This window comes from Molossus molossus, unplaced genomic scaffold (genome assembly GCF_014108415.1).
Source record: "Molossus molossus isolate mMolMol1 unplaced genomic scaffold, mMolMol1.p scaffold_m16_p_14, whole genome shotgun sequence".
In the NCBI taxonomy this organism is placed as follows: Eukaryota; Metazoa; Chordata; class Mammalia; order Chiroptera; family Molossidae; genus Molossus; species Molossus molossus.
In genome coordinates this window covers 3,653,261-3,671,297 of record NW_023425349.1, presented here as the reverse complement: position 1 = coordinate 3,671,297, position 18,037 = coordinate 3,653,261, and the positions used below count along the sequence as shown (strand labels likewise).

At 52.5% G+C, this 18,037-nt stretch overlaps 1 protein-coding gene across 1 annotated transcript in view; it reads left to right on the top strand.

The window, feature by feature from the left end:
- Positions 1-2,601: 2,601 nt before the first annotated feature.
- The window catches only part of CFAP77 (cilia and flagella associated protein 77), a 112,583-nt gene continuing 97,147 nt past the window's right edge, over positions 2,602-18,037 (top strand). Inside the window, exon 1 of the mRNA XM_036262022.1 lies at positions 2,602-2,844. Coding sequence (XP_036117915.1) covers positions 2,659-2,844 — 186 coding nt within the window. The 5' untranslated portion in view covers positions 2,602-2,658. The remainder of the gene's footprint in view (positions 2,845-18,037) is intronic.

Genomic DNA, 18,037 nt, shown 5'->3' with positions numbered 1-18,037 from the left:
TGCGTCACTTCCGTTTCGCCCCAGGCGTTCCGTTGCCATGGCGACAAGCCCGCGGCTCGGACTGCGAGAGCGCCGTGGTTATCTGCCTGTTTTGCTCCGGGGAGGTTTGGGGGGGGGGGGGCTTGGGGGAGGGGGAGGGGAGGGGAGGGGGTCCTAAGGCTAAGACAGGAGGCGATTCTTCCGTGCGCTCGCCAGGTCACGCGTGCACCCTTCCATCAGCGGTCTTCGCGAACTCCATCCACACTCCAGCAGTGCGAGCATGGCGGGGCCCTACCGAGGAAGACAGACACAAACAAACCCGGCTAACTTCGGGTTATCCTGTCAGGAAATGTGACGCGAGGGAGTGACCGGGGACAGCGATGCTACTGTAGACGGGAGGGAAGGCTCTTCGAGGATGACAGTGGAGCCGAGTTCCACGTGAAAAGGGCGCGCACAAGGCTGGGTGGCAGACTGTTCCGGACTGGAAGCAGATACAGAGGCCTGAGCCTGGTTTCTGGAGGCGCTGAAAGGCCAGGGCAGCTGGGCACAGTGACCGGAAGGCAGAGTGGCAGGAGGTGATGTCCCCATCAGGCGGAGCTAGTGGGTGCCAGGGTCTGACACACAGAGAGTTTAGATGAGACAGAAAGAGCCTCCAGATCTATTCCAGTCCTCCCATTTCAACTGCATCCGGAAGTTACTGCTAGTGAACATAACCACATTGGCTCCTTGTTCTCTCATTTAATCCTATAACAACCCTGTGTTGTAGGTATGTTTATTAGGTATTTTTGGCATCGCCTTGTGGGTGAGAAACTAGGGCTTAATGTAACTTGCTAAGGGGACTCCGCGACCCAGCCAGGATTCAGCCCTGCGCTCTGCTCCAGGGCCCACTCTCCTGACTCCCTCTGTGTGAGCTGCCAAGCCGCTTTGATCGAAGAGCGCACAACCTGCATGTCGGTGACAGTCCAGATGCGAGAGACCATGAGCACATATCATTGAGTACACCTACACGTCATCACCCAAGGCTGCGTCAGGAAATGGGGGTGGGGTGTTGTCCACTGTTGGCACATAAGGCCGTGAAATGCAGGTTCGTGGTTGGTGACGCTTGCTCTGTGGTGAACACCTTGCCCTGAGCAGTGTGGATATTTGAGCACTTAATGATGATAATGATGGGGGAATAAACCCACAAAAGGTTGGCACTAGAAGATAGACTAGAGATGCTCCAGGCTAGTGGTTCCAAAAACACTGCACCAATCACCTGGGAAGCTTGTAAAAAGGGCAGATTCCCAACTTTGCATGTGGAGTGCATATCAAGCACCATTATAGCATCACATGGGTGTAATAATGACGTAGTTATGTACGAGAATCTTGTTCTTGGCAGATACATGCTGAAGTGTTTTGGGTCAAACAGGATACTGTCTACAGATATTTTCAAATTAATTCAGCAATGTGTGTGTGTGTGTGTGTGTGACACAGTAAGGAAGTAAATGTGGCAAAAACTAAAAACTGGTGAATCTAGGTGAGATTTACATGAGTTTTCACTGTACTCTTCTTTAAACTTTTCTACAGCTTTGAATTTTTTCGAAATAAAAAAATATACGATGGCCCTGGCCGGTTTGGCTCAGCGGTTAGAGCGTCGGCCTGCGGTCCAGAGAGACCCAGGTTCGATTCCCGCTAAGGGCATGTACCTCGGTTGCAGTTTGTCCCCGGCCCTGGTTGGTCGTGTGGGTGGCAGCCACTCGATGTGTCCCTTTCACATCGATGTTTCTCTCTCTCTCTCTCTCCCTCCCACTCTATCTGTACAAAAAATGTCCTCGGGTGAGGATAAATATATATATATATATATATATATATATATATATATATATTAACGGAAGGGAAGAGATATTTTAAAATGCAGGTTCCCAGATCCCATTTCCAGACTTTCTGGCTCAGTGAATCTGTGCTTTTCAACTTCCCTTCATTTTGCTGCACAGAGTTGGGCACCACTGACCTCATTTAGCTCTGTGCTCTCCTCCCTACCTATTTCACAGAAGAAAACACCAGGATTCAAGAGGGTGCCTGGTTTGAGATCACCCAGTGGCCAGGAGTGAGGATTCTTAGTTCACCCTGAAACATTTAGCACCCTGTGTCAGTGTGTGTGTGTGTGTGTGTGTGTGTGTGTGTGTGTGTGGGGGGGTTGGGAAGACCTTTGCCTTGGAAGACTAAATGACCCTCTAGAGCCCTGTCGCTTTTTAACACAAGTGGTGATTCCTGGGGTTTTCTCACGTCGATTTAAGGAAACTTTGAGCACGTCCACTTGGGTGGCCAACAATGGTTTCCTAAAAGAAACAAAGTGCACGTAGAACCGTTGGCGTCCCGTCGCCACGGAGACAGGGCGTTCCATTCCTCCTTAAGGGGTGGTCTTTGACTTTCCCTCCTTCCCCAATCCACAAAACGGCGCCCAGAAGATGCTCTGAGGAACCAAAGGGGCTTATATGGACCGTCAGGTCTCCTTGAAACGAGGCAGCTGCCAAGGCTGGTGCACCCCGCTCCTGAGGGAGCCCGGCGGCCGGTGCCCACCCCAGGGTCCAAGTGGTGGGGTCCAAGCGGCAGGCTCCTAGGAGCTGCGCGAGGGGCCCCGAAGCTGGGAAGCCCGCCGGACTCAGCCCGGGGGTCGCCTTCCTGCGACCGACCTCCAGGATGCCAGAGGCCAAGAGCTCCCGCCACGACCTCATGCGAAGGAAGGAGTCGGTGCACCGCACGGTCAGCCAGATCTGCCCGCCCCCGCGGCGGCCCCTGACCGTGGCTGACATCCGGCGGGGCATGGAGAACGAGAGGCTGGGGGTCGTGCGGGATTCCATGTTTCAGAACCCGCTCATCGTCAAGGTGAGAGCACACACGCCACCACCCTTTCGAGTCGCCCCCTCACTGAGCACGCACTCGTCCGTGGGTGTCCCCATGTCCAGCCCTGGCCCCACAGCCTGGGTCCAGCGAAGCGCTGGAAGTCCGGGCCCTGGTTCAGACAGACCAGGACCCCCATGCGGTCACGGGCAGGTGCCATCGCCTCTGAGCCTCAGCTTCCCCAGCCTCAAAGGGGGATGATAACCGCACTCATTAAAGGAGTGACTGGGAAGGTTGAAGAGGGTGATCCCTGCGGGAGTCCTCGGCCACAACAGCACCCGACACACGACGAGCCCGCAATGTTGGCTGAGGCCCTTTACCGGGGCTGCTGATGAGCCCAAGGGTGACAGGTCGCACGCACTCCGACTACGTCCTCACCCACCACCTGCCAGCCCGCTCGGGGTGCAGCCCCTGCCCCTGCCCCTGCCCCTGCCCGCTGGGCGGCTACCACGCAGGGAGCCTCCGTGTCTCTGCTGGAAGCACCGCTTCTCGGCTCATTTCCGCTGCAGCGCACTCTGCTCGAGGTGCCGCACCAGGAACGCAGCGCGCACCCGCGCCGGGAGGCCCCGCAGGCGCGAGGGAGGGCTTGCGGTTTCCAACTAGATCGCGTCCTCTGGCATTGCGCGTCCCCTTGTTTGACCTAATTTCCGGACTGGCGACCACCCCGACACCCAACACTTTCCCACGGCCTCAGGAAAGGGAGTTACTGCACCACGGTGCCTCATTGTGTGGGATGCCCCCCCAAGCTATATATATGTACTTTCATGCATGTAAGCACACATACATGTACATTAGACACACGCCTACATCTTCATATATGTATACACATATACACACATGTGTCAATGTACACTATACATAGATAATATAATACAAGGTGGTCAAAACTAGGTTTATAGCTGTTCATATGGAAAGTGAAGTTTGGCTGTCGGGAAGCGGGTCGCGCAGCAACTTTATCTTGCGCCACTGGAGGGCAGTGTGCTTCAAAAAATGCGGCAGTTCCCGTGGTCGGAGGTGGCAGGCGCGGGTGGTAACCAAGGATGCAGGAAGGATTGTTTATCTAACTCCAGGCGCCGATTAGAGCCTAGAGTTTTTGTTATTGTTGTTTTTAATTTCTTATTTATTAATTTGTTTTTGTTACAGATGTTTCTCATTTCCCCCATTGACACCCTCCTCCCCTTCCCCCCGCCCCCTCCTCAGCTTTGCTGTCTGTGTTCATTGGTCATGCGTACATGCATGTGTTTGGGAGCACAGGGAACCTGGGTCTTCTTAACACCGTGCTAGAATTAGCTGAGTTCATTGGTCCCTATGAAAACACGCACTCTCCTCGTGCCTTCCCCCAGACTACGTCCTTGCCTGCATCTGGGGAAGGGGGCTTATCACACTGGGCACCCTTCTCTCACACAGTCACTTTCTTATGCCTGCTCAAGTAGAACAAGATCCTTTATTTATTTCTGGGTGAGAAGAGCTATTCTCAGTGGCCAGATAGGGCAGATGAGGTTCTCCATTCTGGGACCAAGGGGAGAACTAAGTCCCCCACCTCTGATCAGCTGCTTCAGTGTTAGGCCATCGCCTGCGCCCAGGCAGCCACTCTGGGCTCCTCCTTCTCGCCAAATATGAACCCAGTGTCATTTTGGAGTTACTGTTCACCACGGTGCCTTATTGTGTGTGATGCCCACCCCGAGCTATATATATGTACTTTCATACATGTAAGCACACACACACATTAGACACATACATGCATCTTCATATATGTGTACACATATACATGCATGTGTAAATGTACACTATACATAGATAATATAATACAAGGGTGGTCAAAACTAGGTTTATAGCTGTTCATATGGAAAATACAACAATCATTAATGAATAATACAAAGATAAATTATGTTTCATGTACTCACAACTGTAAGCCTACTTTTGCCTACCTCTGTGTACAATACAAGCAAAATTCCTTCCTCTTTTTCCTTTGCTTCCTCCACTTCAAGGACAACATTTGGCCTCTGGGTGGCACTAGCTCACCAGCTTCCAGGACAGATTCTGCTCCCTGCTCCCTGCTCCTTGCACCTGAACTTAGGTTTGGAAAAAGTGCAGATGGCTGACTGCTGACCAGGGAATCTGTCCTCAGGGCATGAGACGCAGAGCGGGACTGCCCTGGCTGGGGCGGCGGTGACAGCGAGGGGCTGGGGCTGCGCCCAGGTGTTCTCTGTGACTGCACCCAGCTCCCGTCAGGGCAGCCAGGGGCCAAGGGCTTGTCCTTCTCCTGTCCCCTCTCCTGTTCTTGATGGGCTGTAGGTACCTTCTACCGGAGTTCTGAGCATGTCCACATTTTAACACCAACCAGCGCCACAGGACTTTCTGCCAAAACCCGCCCGAAAGAAAAGCTGCCTCGACACTGAGGGGAGGAACCCTGACTCACCTTTTCCAGCCCGGCTTCCCAGACGGATGGCCCCCGTGGCGGCCCCCCCTTCCGCTCTGGCAGAGCGGAGCCTGGCTTAGAAGCTGCGTTCTGGCTCCCAGCTCAGTATTATTTTTACCACTCCAGACAGCTTCCTACATTTAAAAAAATTGTTTTTTAATTATAGAAAATCTTTGGGGTTTTCGGCTCTCGAGAAAAGAAGATTGAATGATTGTGGAGCCTTTTAAAAAAGTCTTTTCAAAAACAATAGGTTGCCTAAGCTTCTTTTGTGTCTTGGCTGGTGGGTTTCTCACTGTGGCATGTCAGGTTTGGAGGATATTTTGGTTTTGGCTCTCTGCACCTGAAGGTTGCGTGGATGTTGGAAGAACAGGCCGTGTTCTTAGAAACAGTCATTTATTCCGCCACACTGGGGCTGCTGCTCAGGTTGTGTTCCGCGGTGAGCAGGAACAGGCTGTTTTTCATTGAAACGCACGCACCCGCCCGGACAGACCCGGCGCTGCCATTTCCCAGGCGTGGGTTCACCGGACGCATATGTGTCCGTTACTCGAGAACATGCCTGCAGGTTGCCACAGCCACCGAGTGAAAAGGGAAAACCTCAGACATCCAAGCCCCTATTTTATCTACAAATGCTCAACAACTATCTGCCTCATTTAAAACCAAGCCAACTGGTTATTAGCGGGACTGATTGACTCAAGCAGGTGCTTCTTGTGGTCACAAAACGATGTAAATATTTTCCATTAGGAAGAGCTTCTACTCTATTGTCTAAAGCGATGTGCTATTAGCCAGTTTTTCTCCCAATGTGACTCTCTGGGAAGAATAAAATTCAACAGAAAAAGAACCAGGCTTCTCCCTGCATGACTCATTCCCCCGAACTCTGTGCCTCAACACAGAATCCCGGGGCCAGAGCCTTCAAGGCTCCGTCGCAGAGCCTGCCAGGCGCCTGCCTGCCGCTGGAGCTCAGCTGGTGGCCTGTCACTACCGTTCTGGGGAGAGAAGCTTGGTGTGCTCCTCTGACGGCCTGAGTCTTCCGTTGCCCTGGAGAGCAGACATGTACAGGGGAGGAATTGATTGAATCGAGCACCCTTAGAAAATGTAAATGATCATGGCACCGATTTTTCATAATTTATTAATGATTTTGTTTTTCTGTCGGGTCTTGTGTCACAAATAAGAAGTGCTAAAATAGAGCCATACAATCACGTCCTGGCAGGGAGGAGGCTTGCAGACATCTAGCGCGGTTCCTTTCTAGAGGAGATTAGGACCCAGGGAGGGGAAGAGACTCATCCAAGGTGCCACCCCGAACTGGTCGCAGGAGTGGGAGGAGATTCCTGTCTCCTGACTTTCAGCCTCGTGCTTTTCTGGCCACAATATTCTAATTAATTAATGGCAACCCAGATTGAGTACATCTGTACAGCAGTCGGTCAAAAATGTTGACCAATGACTCTGATTCCCAGACCATTTCACTCAGCATCCCTTCCAAAGTGAGCTCGACTGATTTCTCTGGGTTTGCTGACAGCTAAGGAATATTTATTGAGTGTTTACTAAGTGCCTTGCCACTAAGCTTTCTTGGGGGCATAGAAACAGTTCAGAACTCAGCCCTGACACACGAGGAGTTAACTGGAGTATACATGTGCACTATATATTGCGTGCACATACCTAGTGCATACATATGTTGCTGTACACAGCTCCTGCCTTGAAGGAAGCGTTAGCTCTTATTTTTGTGCACACACACACAAATAAAAGCAATGTCATGGGGCACCCCCTGCAAGTGTCAAATGAGCTGCACAACCCCGAAGGTTTGAGGTTTTGGGGGAGGCTTTGTGAAGACACGGGCCTGGAACAGGACCTTGATGGGTGCAGAGGGAGATGCAGGTTAGTGGTGGGCTGGAAACCACTCAGCCCCGTGGGGCCAAATGATTGCACCTTCTGTAGATCCCAGGTGTTCATAGGTTTTCACCCCAATCCTAGTTTAGTTTACCGGACTCGGTGCCTCTGCTGGGTTCATTATCATCAGTCTCATCACCACGAGGAAGCATTTACTTAGAGCCAGTGGGTTCGAATTAGATGCGCTACCAAATTAGGAACCACACCGTGCCCACTAACAGCTTAACATCTCGAATGAATATTAATGCTGGGGAACATAAACGCCTAGAGGCAAATGCAAAGGAGGCGAGCAGACACACAGGTGTGCACGTAGCCTGGCATGGCTCGGGGTTTGTATCACGTTTGAGTAAAAGGTGAAAATGCTACATTCGGCTTTACCCATTGACGAGGACACTGCTGATTGCTCTTCTCCTTTCACATCCAATCACAGCGTAGGAGGAGGAAATGAACCGGTGGGAAGGGGATTGAAAGGGAGCTGCCCATTCTGACCACCCGCCTTAGCTGGCCGGCCAGTGGGTAGGTTTCTTTTTCTTTGGGGAAAGCTGTGGGTTTGTCTGCCCTTGCAACTTTCCCTCTTGATCCTTGTTTTCTTTTGAAATCAAAGCCTCCCCCTTTCCGGTGCCCAGCTGCACCCTGCGGGAGCCATCAGGGGCGGGACAGCCCCAAGCCGCTCAGAAACCCGGATGCTGCCTCGCGGGCTTGTCCGTGCATCGCCGCTGGGCTCTCCTTGCTAGCTCCTGAGTCGGTGTAACTGCGGACAGTTCCAACGATTTCAGGCCGGAGCTGTCGCTTTCTCACAGCCACAGGAATAGAGATACGGTGGTTGCCCAGGCAGATATCAAACTGCAGCCGCCTCCCGGAGAGAGGCCAGCAGGGCGTGCAGGCAGCAGGCTCTGGGGCAGGCGGGTCCAAGGGCGACTGCTGTGCCAGCCCCTTCCTGGCTGCGCCACCCGTGAGCTTACCTACCTGAGCCTCAGTTTCCTGTCTGTGAAATGAAGTGGCAGCAGCTGGCGCCTGGCCCTGGGAGAGTTGTGAGGATTTCACGGGACAGCACAGTGTGCCAGGCCCAGGAGGGCCCAGGAGGCCACTTAATAACTGGGTCGTTTGTTATTTTCTGTTGCCAGAGTCCCTTTATCCCTTTCCGTTTTTGTTCCTCAAAACCACCTTTGTATTCCCATCAACTGACTTTAAGTAAATGCTGGAAATCTAACCTTCTACAATCAATGTATAATGAGAGACATCCACCCAAGTGCTTGCTTTGTGTGTGTGTGTTCTCGTTGAAGAACAGTCACCCACCCTGTGTCTGGCTTCCTGCCGCTGTGTGCCCTGGGGCAGACGGGTGTGCCCTGGCGATGGTGAAAACAACCCACTTTCCAGCTCTCCCGAGGTTCTTGGGCAGGAGGCTTCATTTCTGAGCCTCAGTTTCCTCATTTGTGAAGCGTAAGTGCTAATACCTACCTTCCCTCTTCTCATGGGTGGAATGGAGACTGATTTAAGTGAGATGCTAGCTCATGGAGGAGATTATGATAGACTTATCATAGACAGAATTCTGATAGATTATTCTAGAACTGGACCAGTGGTTCTCAGTTGAGGGCAATTTTGCTCCCCAGGGAACATCTGGCCATGTCTGAAGGTGTTTATCACAACTGCGGAGGGGGTGCCACTGGCATCCAGTGGGTAGAAGCCAGGGAGGCTGCTCAGTGTCCTGCACAGATGCCCCCCAAACAGGGAATCACCTGACCCCAAGTGTCAATAGTGCCGAGGCTGAGAACCCGAACCATAAACACGGGGAGAATTCGTGATTAGTTCACCCACGGTCCAGGGGCCCTTGACAACCCAATGCAACGCTTATAGAAATGAGAGGTTTAGTTTTCATTGCTTCTCTATCTTTTGTTTGCTTCCACCCCTCCACCCACGCCTTTTATGGCTATTTTAACCCCTCCCCGCTTTTTGAATCCATTCCCTTGTTCTTAGTTATGGTTTCCATGAGTCTCTGGGTTTGCTGGGGCTTGTGTGTCTCCAGCCTCACCCGCGTTGTGGTTCAGAGAAGTCACAGGCGTTTCCAGCCATCCAGCGAGTGTGGCCCCTAACTCCTCAGGTGCACGGGTCAGCGTGGGGCTGGTCCAGAGTGCTGCGACAGTCACCCAGCTTTGTTCCGCAGCCCGCCACGCCCAGGGCTTTTGTTTGGCTTCGTGTTGTCGTCCTCAGCGTGAGCTCATCTAGGACTTGGCACGGGATCAACTTGGTCCACCAGACATGGGACTCACGGTGGCCAGGGCCCCATCGTAGCCTGACACCTTGGCCGTGGCACTAAGGACTGCATTTGAGGAAGCCAGTAAATGCACTTTACAAAGAAAACAGCTGTATTTTCCACCCGATAATGTCAAGGCACACTAATTTCAAGAAACTGACCAGCGGGTCAGTGAGCAGAAAGGTCGATGGGAGTAACACATCACGGGAGAATGGCCCCCCAGAGCACCGTAGGAAACGCGAGATGAGCCCCAAAACAGGCTTCTTGGTCTTTTATATGAACCAAACAGTGCATATTTGGGAGACCGAGGAACCCAGACGCGAACAAGACACATTTTTTTGTGTAGCTCAAAATCACCTGTGCTTGCCCAGGAGCATGCAAGTGGAGACTGAGAAACTCTTTGATTTCAAGGTGGGTCATCCATGTGCGGCTCCCTGCTTGCTGCCGGTGGCCGGCCATTTGTAACCAACGACACAGCGTCCAAGCTGCATCGCCGCATGAAGGGAAGAGCCCAGATACCACAGCCTCTCACAAAGATGGGGCTCCCCAGACCGATCGAGAGAAGTAGAAAATTTGCTGGCAGTTTGTTGGTCAATTTTACTGAACGATAGTGTTTTTGCCATGTTGCCACATTAAAATGCCTTCTCGACGTCCCCACTGTGTGGAATTGCATCCATATTTTCCTGTCTCCCACGAGATCATCAAGGACAGAGAAGGTGGCTCTGTATTTATTTTTGGCACACGCTGGAGACTGTTAGTGAGCCCATCAGTCAATGAGCAGATATTTATTGAACACTTACAATGTGCAAGGTATTTGTGGGCACACAAGAGGTTGAAGAATTTGTTCTCAAGAAGTTTATGGGCTGGTCAAGGAGAACCAGACTTCGCACGTTAAAAGCACTAATAAAAGTTATTACAGGTGGAAGGAGAGGGGATGAGAGGCAGTGTTAATAGCTGGGAGTGAAGCCGGGCTGGAGTGCCTGGGCTGGGCTGCAGGACAGGCTGGTTCCAGCCTGTGGACAGGAGAGGGAGGGGCGGGCGGCGCAGGCACAGCGTGTGACCCGGGTGAGGTGTTCTCAGCGAGAATGGACAGCGCTCTGAGGGAGGCAGAGGGGTGCATGCACTCCCTGCTGGGGTTCTGGGAGCGCTCTGAGGGAGGCAGAGGGGTGCACACACGCCCTGCTGGGGTTCTGGGAGCGCTCTGAGGGAGGCAGAGGGGTGCACGCCTTTCCGGGGGAAACCAACCTGGAGGTAGGCTTTGCCTGCAGACAGCTTACAACCTCGTAGGAACAGGCATAAGAACAGACAGCCAAGTGGCCAAGATTCAGTGACAGCTGCCTGCCCAGGACCCATGGTCACGTGGTCTCAGACGCCGGCTCGAACAGGGACACAGAGATTAGTAAGTGTGTGAAGGGAGCTGGGGGGCAGGGCAGAGGCGCATCCAGGTTTCCTACGGCCTGAAGCTCGTGAAATCTGGGGGTGTTTCTTTAAGAAACAGAGTACACAATTATAAATAATTTTGGAAATTAAGTCCAAGGCCTTGGAAAGGGACACATGTAAAGAAGGACCCTGGGGCTAAAGCTTCATTAGCCTTCGAGTAAATCCCCTGACTAGGGGAGAGAAAGCTTCCCAGAAGGGACAGCGGTTTGGTGGGGTGTGGGAGGGGGATGCACGGAGTCACCAAGCTCGAGAGCCCTCAGTTTCCCTCCAGGCCGCGTGTCACTCACTCACTCCCGCACGCATCGCACCCTTCCCCTGGGTCAGGCCTCAGGAACACGGGCTCCCGCACACGCTTGTCGACTCTGAAACCTGGGGTGCGCCCCTCAATGTCGCTAAGCCTGGTTCCTGCACCCCCCAGTGGCTTCCTCTCACCCCAGAGCCCTTCATTCGCTCATTCGGCTATTTGCAAAATGTTTATTGAGGGGCTATAGGTGCCAGGCAGTGGGCTGGACTCTGGGGGGCCCTCAGTGGACAGGAGAGCCACCCTGGTGAAGACAGACAGCAACTATTCCTACTGAGGACGAGTCTCAGCGAGGGAGGCCAGGGCGTGAAGAGGCGTCAACCAGGAGGCGAGGGAGCTCCTGCCCCGAGGATGCGACACAGGAGCCCAACCCTCCAAGATGAGTGGAGCTGGTCAGTTAGGAGGGGCTGAGCACCCACCTGTCCATGTTTGGGTGGGTGGTGGATAGAGATGGTTCCCGATGAAGGACGAGGTTTTGTGCCTCCAAGCAAGGAGCCACCTGCAAGTGTGGAGGCTGCAGTGACGCCTCGGGACAGGCGAGTGCCAGCGGGGGCTGGGCAGGGAGCCCTGGCCCCGAGAGGCCCGCAGGGGCCGCGGCAAGGGGACCTGAACAAGGCAGAGCACAGAGGACTGAGACCACAGACACCACCACGGACTCAGGGCCAGCACCTGCCTCCCTGCACTGAAGGGGACAGCAGGCCCACGGGGACACACGCCCGCCGCCAGGAAGACGTGGCCAAGGCCCTCCTCTGCTGGACGGGACGGACACGCGAACTGCCCCCCGGTTTCCCACCAGGCGGCCTGTGCGGCTGCGTCACGGTGTAGGGTTAGTGGCTGCGATTTGTTTACTTTTTGCAAGTAACACAAGCCCCCAGTCTGTCACTCAGTATTTTCACTGCGTCGTTTGAGGGAACCTGCTGGAATGCTTCCCGAGGGGACCCTCCGGGCTGAGTGCCGGGCTTCCTGCGCCTCCCCAACCTGGATGCGCGGTCGCTGAAGACTTTGCTCTCTCTGCAGGCCCCCAGTGGGCATTAAATACGGAGGTTTAAGCAAGTCTTTCAAAAACTCCCCTTCTAAGAGGAGAGCACCTGGCGTTTCTGAAGGCGCCGTCTTTGCTCAGGCATCTGCTCGCTTTCTTGAGGGGGATCTCCCAGGACCGCCTGGCGGGTGCTCGCGGCCTGACTTCTCCCGAGCAGCAGGAGGCTGGGGCCCGGACTCTGGATTTCCAGGGAGCTTCTGGCTGAGGCCCCATCTGGCAGCTGACCCCACCCTCCCCGTGCGTGGACAGCAGCTGCCCGTTGAGGAGCCCTCTGTGTGCCAGGCCCCGGGTCGGCCCTTCTTAGTCATCATCCCCTTAAGTCTTTGCAACAACCCTGGGAACTGGGACTAGCATTGTCCCCATTTTACAGACAGGGAGGCTGAGGCTTGTGGAGGTGACACCAGTCCTCGGGCCAGTGCGGGCAGGGGCCAGCCTTCTAGCCAGGTCTCCACTGCCCGGGGTCATAACCGTCGTGCAGGTCAAAAGACCTGGGTGACACCAGGGGCCACTGTTTGTTGAGCACCTGCCAGGTGCCAGGCAGGTCAGCGTGCTGAGCTCAGAAAGTCACACAGAGGGTAGAGGGCAGAGTGTGGGGCCCGTGTGCGCCCACAGCTTCTCATGGTCCTTACAGCTTGTGCCACACTGTCCGTCACCCCGGAGACTCCTTTGTCCTGATGGGAGAGAAGCGTTCAGTTCCTCTCCATCCTCTAGCAGCGGTTCTCAACCTGGGGGTCGCGACCCCTTTGGGGGTCGAACGACCGTTTCACAGGGGTCGCCTAAGACATAACAGTATCAAAATTACAGTTATGAAGTAGCAATGAAAATAATTTTGTGGTTGGGGGTCACCACACATGAGGACCTGTATTAAAGTGTTGCGGCATCAGGAAGGTTGAGAACCCCTTTAGTAAAGGGTCCCAGTCATCAGAGATGCGCTTTCTGTTCTCATGGAGCCTACGGTCTAGTTGGGCACATAGCCACACCACGCACACGCACACGCACGGGCATGCACACACGCCAGAGCCGGCTGCACAAGGCTGAAACAGGACCAGGGTGTTATGAGTGAGGGCAGCCCATGGCCCAGAGGGGTCCAGAGCAGCCCGGGGGGCTGCTGGGAGGTCAGGCGGAGACCAGGGAGAAGGGCCTTGCGGACCTGGAAAAGCCAGACAAGGAGAGAGAGGCTGCCGGGAGCTCGGGAGCGTGGAGGGAAAGCCGGAGGGAGCCTGATGCGAAGCGACGTCAGGGGGGGCGGCTTACGGAGTCTGCTCAGAAGTTCGAAGAAGGAACAAGACGTAGAGCGAGCAGGAGCGTGGATTCTTGGTTTCCCACCGCCGCTGGAGCTCGGGGCATTCACAACGTGCACCTCCGCCGGGCGGGAGCCAGGGCGGCTGGGGCGAAATCGCCATCAAGGCTGACCAGGATGGCCTCACCCTTTCAAAGGGAAGGGTCCCCTCCTCCCTCATCAGTGAGAGCAAATTGTTATCAGATTAGCGCCAGCAAAGAAAAGCACAGTCCCGCAGCCTCACAGTTAGTTAGCATTTAGATAGACTGGGGCAGGGGCCCACACAACAGGCGTCAAAGCCGGGCTCTGGGCCGCTGCAGGGATTAATTTCTTTAACCAACAGGCCTGATCTGGCCTAACTCATTACCCTGCCTTGTCAGAGTGGATGTGAGACTCGATTGAAGATTATACCACTTAGGCCTTGCCTTGTTTTCTGCCGAAAGCAGGCCTATTGAATTGCACATTCTTGCGAAGCCCCCGTCAATACTCAGCGGCCTGAGGTTCTAATTCTGCTTCATTTAAACTTCATCAACTTTTCCAATCAAGTGGAAGGATCCGAAATAGGCTCTGTGAGCAGAAAGGCCGCTTCCCTTTGTCAGATAATTTATTCTTTTCCTCCTTTCCTCCCCCCTGGCTTTCTCTCCCCGGCCGCTCTGCACCCCCACCAGTGCCCCCCTCCTTATCTCAATGTGGAAATGAGATTACAGTATTTAAATGACTATGATAATCAATCTGGGGACCCGGAGCTGAGATTGAGGTTAATTTTTCTTAGCAGAACAAAGGAGCGGGATGCCTTTGGGGACGGGAGGTGCAATCTGGGGCCCTTGCTTGTTTTCTCCCCCCGAAATGGCAGTTTTAGGAGTCTTTTCTTGTTGCTAGCTAGGCACCGGGTGTGAGTTTTCACGGCGGCCCCTGAGAGAGCAGAGATGTAATTTTGAACTGATAAACAGCAAACGGCCTTCAATCAACAATTTTAATAGGGGGAAAAAAAAAGTCATATATATGATAGGAGCACAGATCTAATGAAAGGGTGATCATTTACCTTATTTATTTTAAAACACACTAGGAGTCATCTCCCACTGCGTCAGAACGAGTAATTACAGCCACACGGCGCCCCTGTAAACTTCGGAATAAAGAGCCTTGTCACTCAGACAGTCTCCTTCCTGGCAGCTTTTGCCGCCATAAAAGTTGAGATTTTGTCATGTTCTGGCTAATTGGAAACGGGGTCATTATGCCATTGAACATCGACAAGAAAGGGACTTGTTCTGCTGGTACCTGTAGCACAAGCTGGAACCCACCGGCCCCCCAGCCCCGCCGCTAAAACAGAGAGAATCAAAATATGTATATTTCTTTGTCTCCCTCTGCTATCTTGTCAGGGCTGTTTTACACGCCCGACACCCAGTGTTATCTTTTATTTGTGTCAGGAGAAAGGATTTGACAAGTTCAGTATACAATGTTCGTTTGGCAAGGCAAATTTTTCATACCGATTTTGAGCAGGAAATGAAACTATCTTTCAACAGAATGAGCAACATCATTTTTGGACAGACTTATTACGAGGGAGCGGGGGCTGCAGGCCTTTGTTAACACCCACGATCCTGCAAAGTCTGATCCGCTTTTCTAAAAGTAGGATTTGGTTTCCACATGCAACCCTAGTCTGGGGGGGAATAAGAAACCCCCATAAGGTCTTCGAGCAGGGATGCCTAATATTATATTCCCCTCCCTCCCTGCCCCCCCAAGTCATTAATAGGCTGGAATAAATTGTTCCTCTTCTATATTATAATGACTTTGTTTCAGACCCTTTAAACTGTGGGTGAGTCTGACAGTTATCTGCATTTGCAACGCAAAATATGGAATAACCACCACTGTCTGAAGGAGCAGCAAAAACCCATAAGCAACCTGATTTGTGAAGAATGAAATCCCCACCCCCACATCCACTTCCCATCACTGTTTACCTAAAAAAGAAGACTCTCTCGCCCTCCGTGCTACCAAATTCATTTGGGGCAGTGGTTTATGGTGACATTTTTCTTTCTTAAAGCAAATATTGACTCACCATGGGGAAATTAAAACTCCATTAGGCATTGCTACATTGTACAGCAGGCTGCATTACAATAGTCGAGCTACTATTAATTGGTTTCTTCCTCGGGAATAAAGCAGGGAGGGCAGAGGGAAAGGGGAAAGAGAAGATGGATTTAAACTATAATTTTTTAAAATGACACCATCTACATCAGCCAAGGTAATCATTACATGGTTATTCATCTAAAATATAAAGAGGCTGCCGCCTAATAAGATAACGAATTCATCAATGCACAAAGCCTGCAGTGAGTTATTCCCAGGCTGGGGACAATACATCTGAACGCACATGGGCCAGCCTTGACCAGATCCGGGCAACTCAGGCCTGGCTCCCCCCGAGCACAGGGCTGGTTCTTTTGTAGCTGTAAGACATTTCTTTCCCGAGATGAGGCACGATGTCCCTTCTGGCTCACTGTGAGCGCTCTGTCTTTCCGCCCACAGTCTCCTCTGCCCACCTGAACTCCACTCGCTGTATCGCGGCTCCTCCGCTCATTGTCAGGTCTAGTGACTCTGCCCTCTGCTTTGCTGCCTAGGGCTGCCAGAGCTAATGACTGCAGCCGGGATGGAGGTGTCGGCCGGCTGGCTCCTTCCGGGGCTGTGAGGCAGGACCTGTTGCTGGCCTCTCTTTGGCTGGTCCATAGCTGTGTCCACATTCAAATGCTCAAATTTCCCCTTTTTATAAGGATGTGAGTCCTATTGGATTAGGGGTTCACTCTGCTCCATTATGACCTCATCTTAACAAATTACCTTTGCATTGACCCAGTGGCCAAATCAGGTCACATTCTGAGGTCCTTAGGGTTAGGACTTCAACATGGACCTGCTTTGGGCTTGGGTCCTGCTCACGGGTCCATGAGCTGTGGTAAGGATAACATGGTAATCACTAGCTCTGTGGTCTCCTCTCCGGTGTGGTGTGGACCACGCATGGATAACAATCACGAACAAGCCTGTTCTATCTGTGGTACTTTTGTCTTGTTATTGTGTTTAGCTCTTAAGCATAACTAACTTGCTTCGCTAGTCATCTGTAAGATACTCCTTGAGGGTAGACCTTATACCGTACTTCCTTTTCTCTCCCACAGAGCTATTTATCCATCCATCCATCCACCCATCCATCCATCTCTCCATCCATCCATCCATCCACCCATCTATCCATTGTTCTATCCATCCATCCATCTCTCCATCCATCCATCCACCCATCTATCCATGTCTCCATCCATCCATCCACCCATCTGTCCATTGTTCTATCCATCCATCTCTCCATCCATCCATCCATCCATCCACCCATCTATCCATTGTTCTATCCATCCATCCATCTCTCCATCCATCCATCCACCCATCTATCCATCCATCCATCTCTCCATCCATCCATCCATCCATCCACCCATCTATCCATTGTTCTATCCATCCATCCATTTCTCCATCCATCCATCCACCCATCTATCCATTGTTCTATCCATCCATCCATCTCTCCATCCATCCATCCACCCATCTATCCATTGTTCTATCCATCCATCCATCTCTCCATCCATCCATCCACCCATCTATCCATTGTTCTATCCATCCACCCGTCTATCCATCCACCCGTCTATCCACCATCCATCTCTTCATCCATCCATCCATCCATCCACCATCCACCCACCCATCTACCCATCTATCCATCCATCCATCCATCTACCCACCCATCTATCCACCATCCATTCATCCATCCATCCATCCATCCACTATCTCTTTATCCATCCATCCACCCATCTATCCACCATCCATCTCTCCATCCATCCATCCACCATCCATCCATCCATCATTCATCCATTGTTTTAGCCAACAAATACTTTAGTATTGACTGAATTTTCATTATATATTTCAGGCACTGGGCTAGGCACTAGAAAGACATTTTGGTGAGCAAGATTTGACATGATCACTGGCCTTCTGAAACCTTACAGTCTAATCAGGCAGATGAACATTAATGAAAGAATCACAAGTAAATGTAAGATTGCAAATGTAATAAGAGTGAAGAAGGAGAAGTTCATGGTGCACCTAATTGGGAAATTTCACATCGCTGGGGGTGGGGTCAGGAACGATTTCTTGGAGAAAATGAAAATTGAGCTGAGATTTGAATTAACCAGAAAAGGAATGGGGGTGGGGTGGTGGAGGAGAAGGACAGGGGCTTTCAGGCACTTAGAAGAGCATGTGCAAAGATCCTGGGGTGGGAGCGGATGTGGTGATTCCAGCCATGGAGAAAGTCTGGAGTGGTTGGACGTGGTGTGCAGAGAATGGGATGAGGCAGGCGGCTGGGTCTACTAGGACAGGGTCATGCAGGGCCTTGGAGGCCAGTGAAGGAGTTTTACCTTTAGCCCAAGGGTCATGGGGAGGAAGACCTCTAAGCAGAGGTCGGGACCGGGGACAGAGGAACATGGTCTCACTGGCCTTGCAAAGGCCCTTCTGGCTACAGAGTGACGAGTGGATCGAGTGCCCGGGCAGCCGGGGGGAGGTCCTTGAGGGGT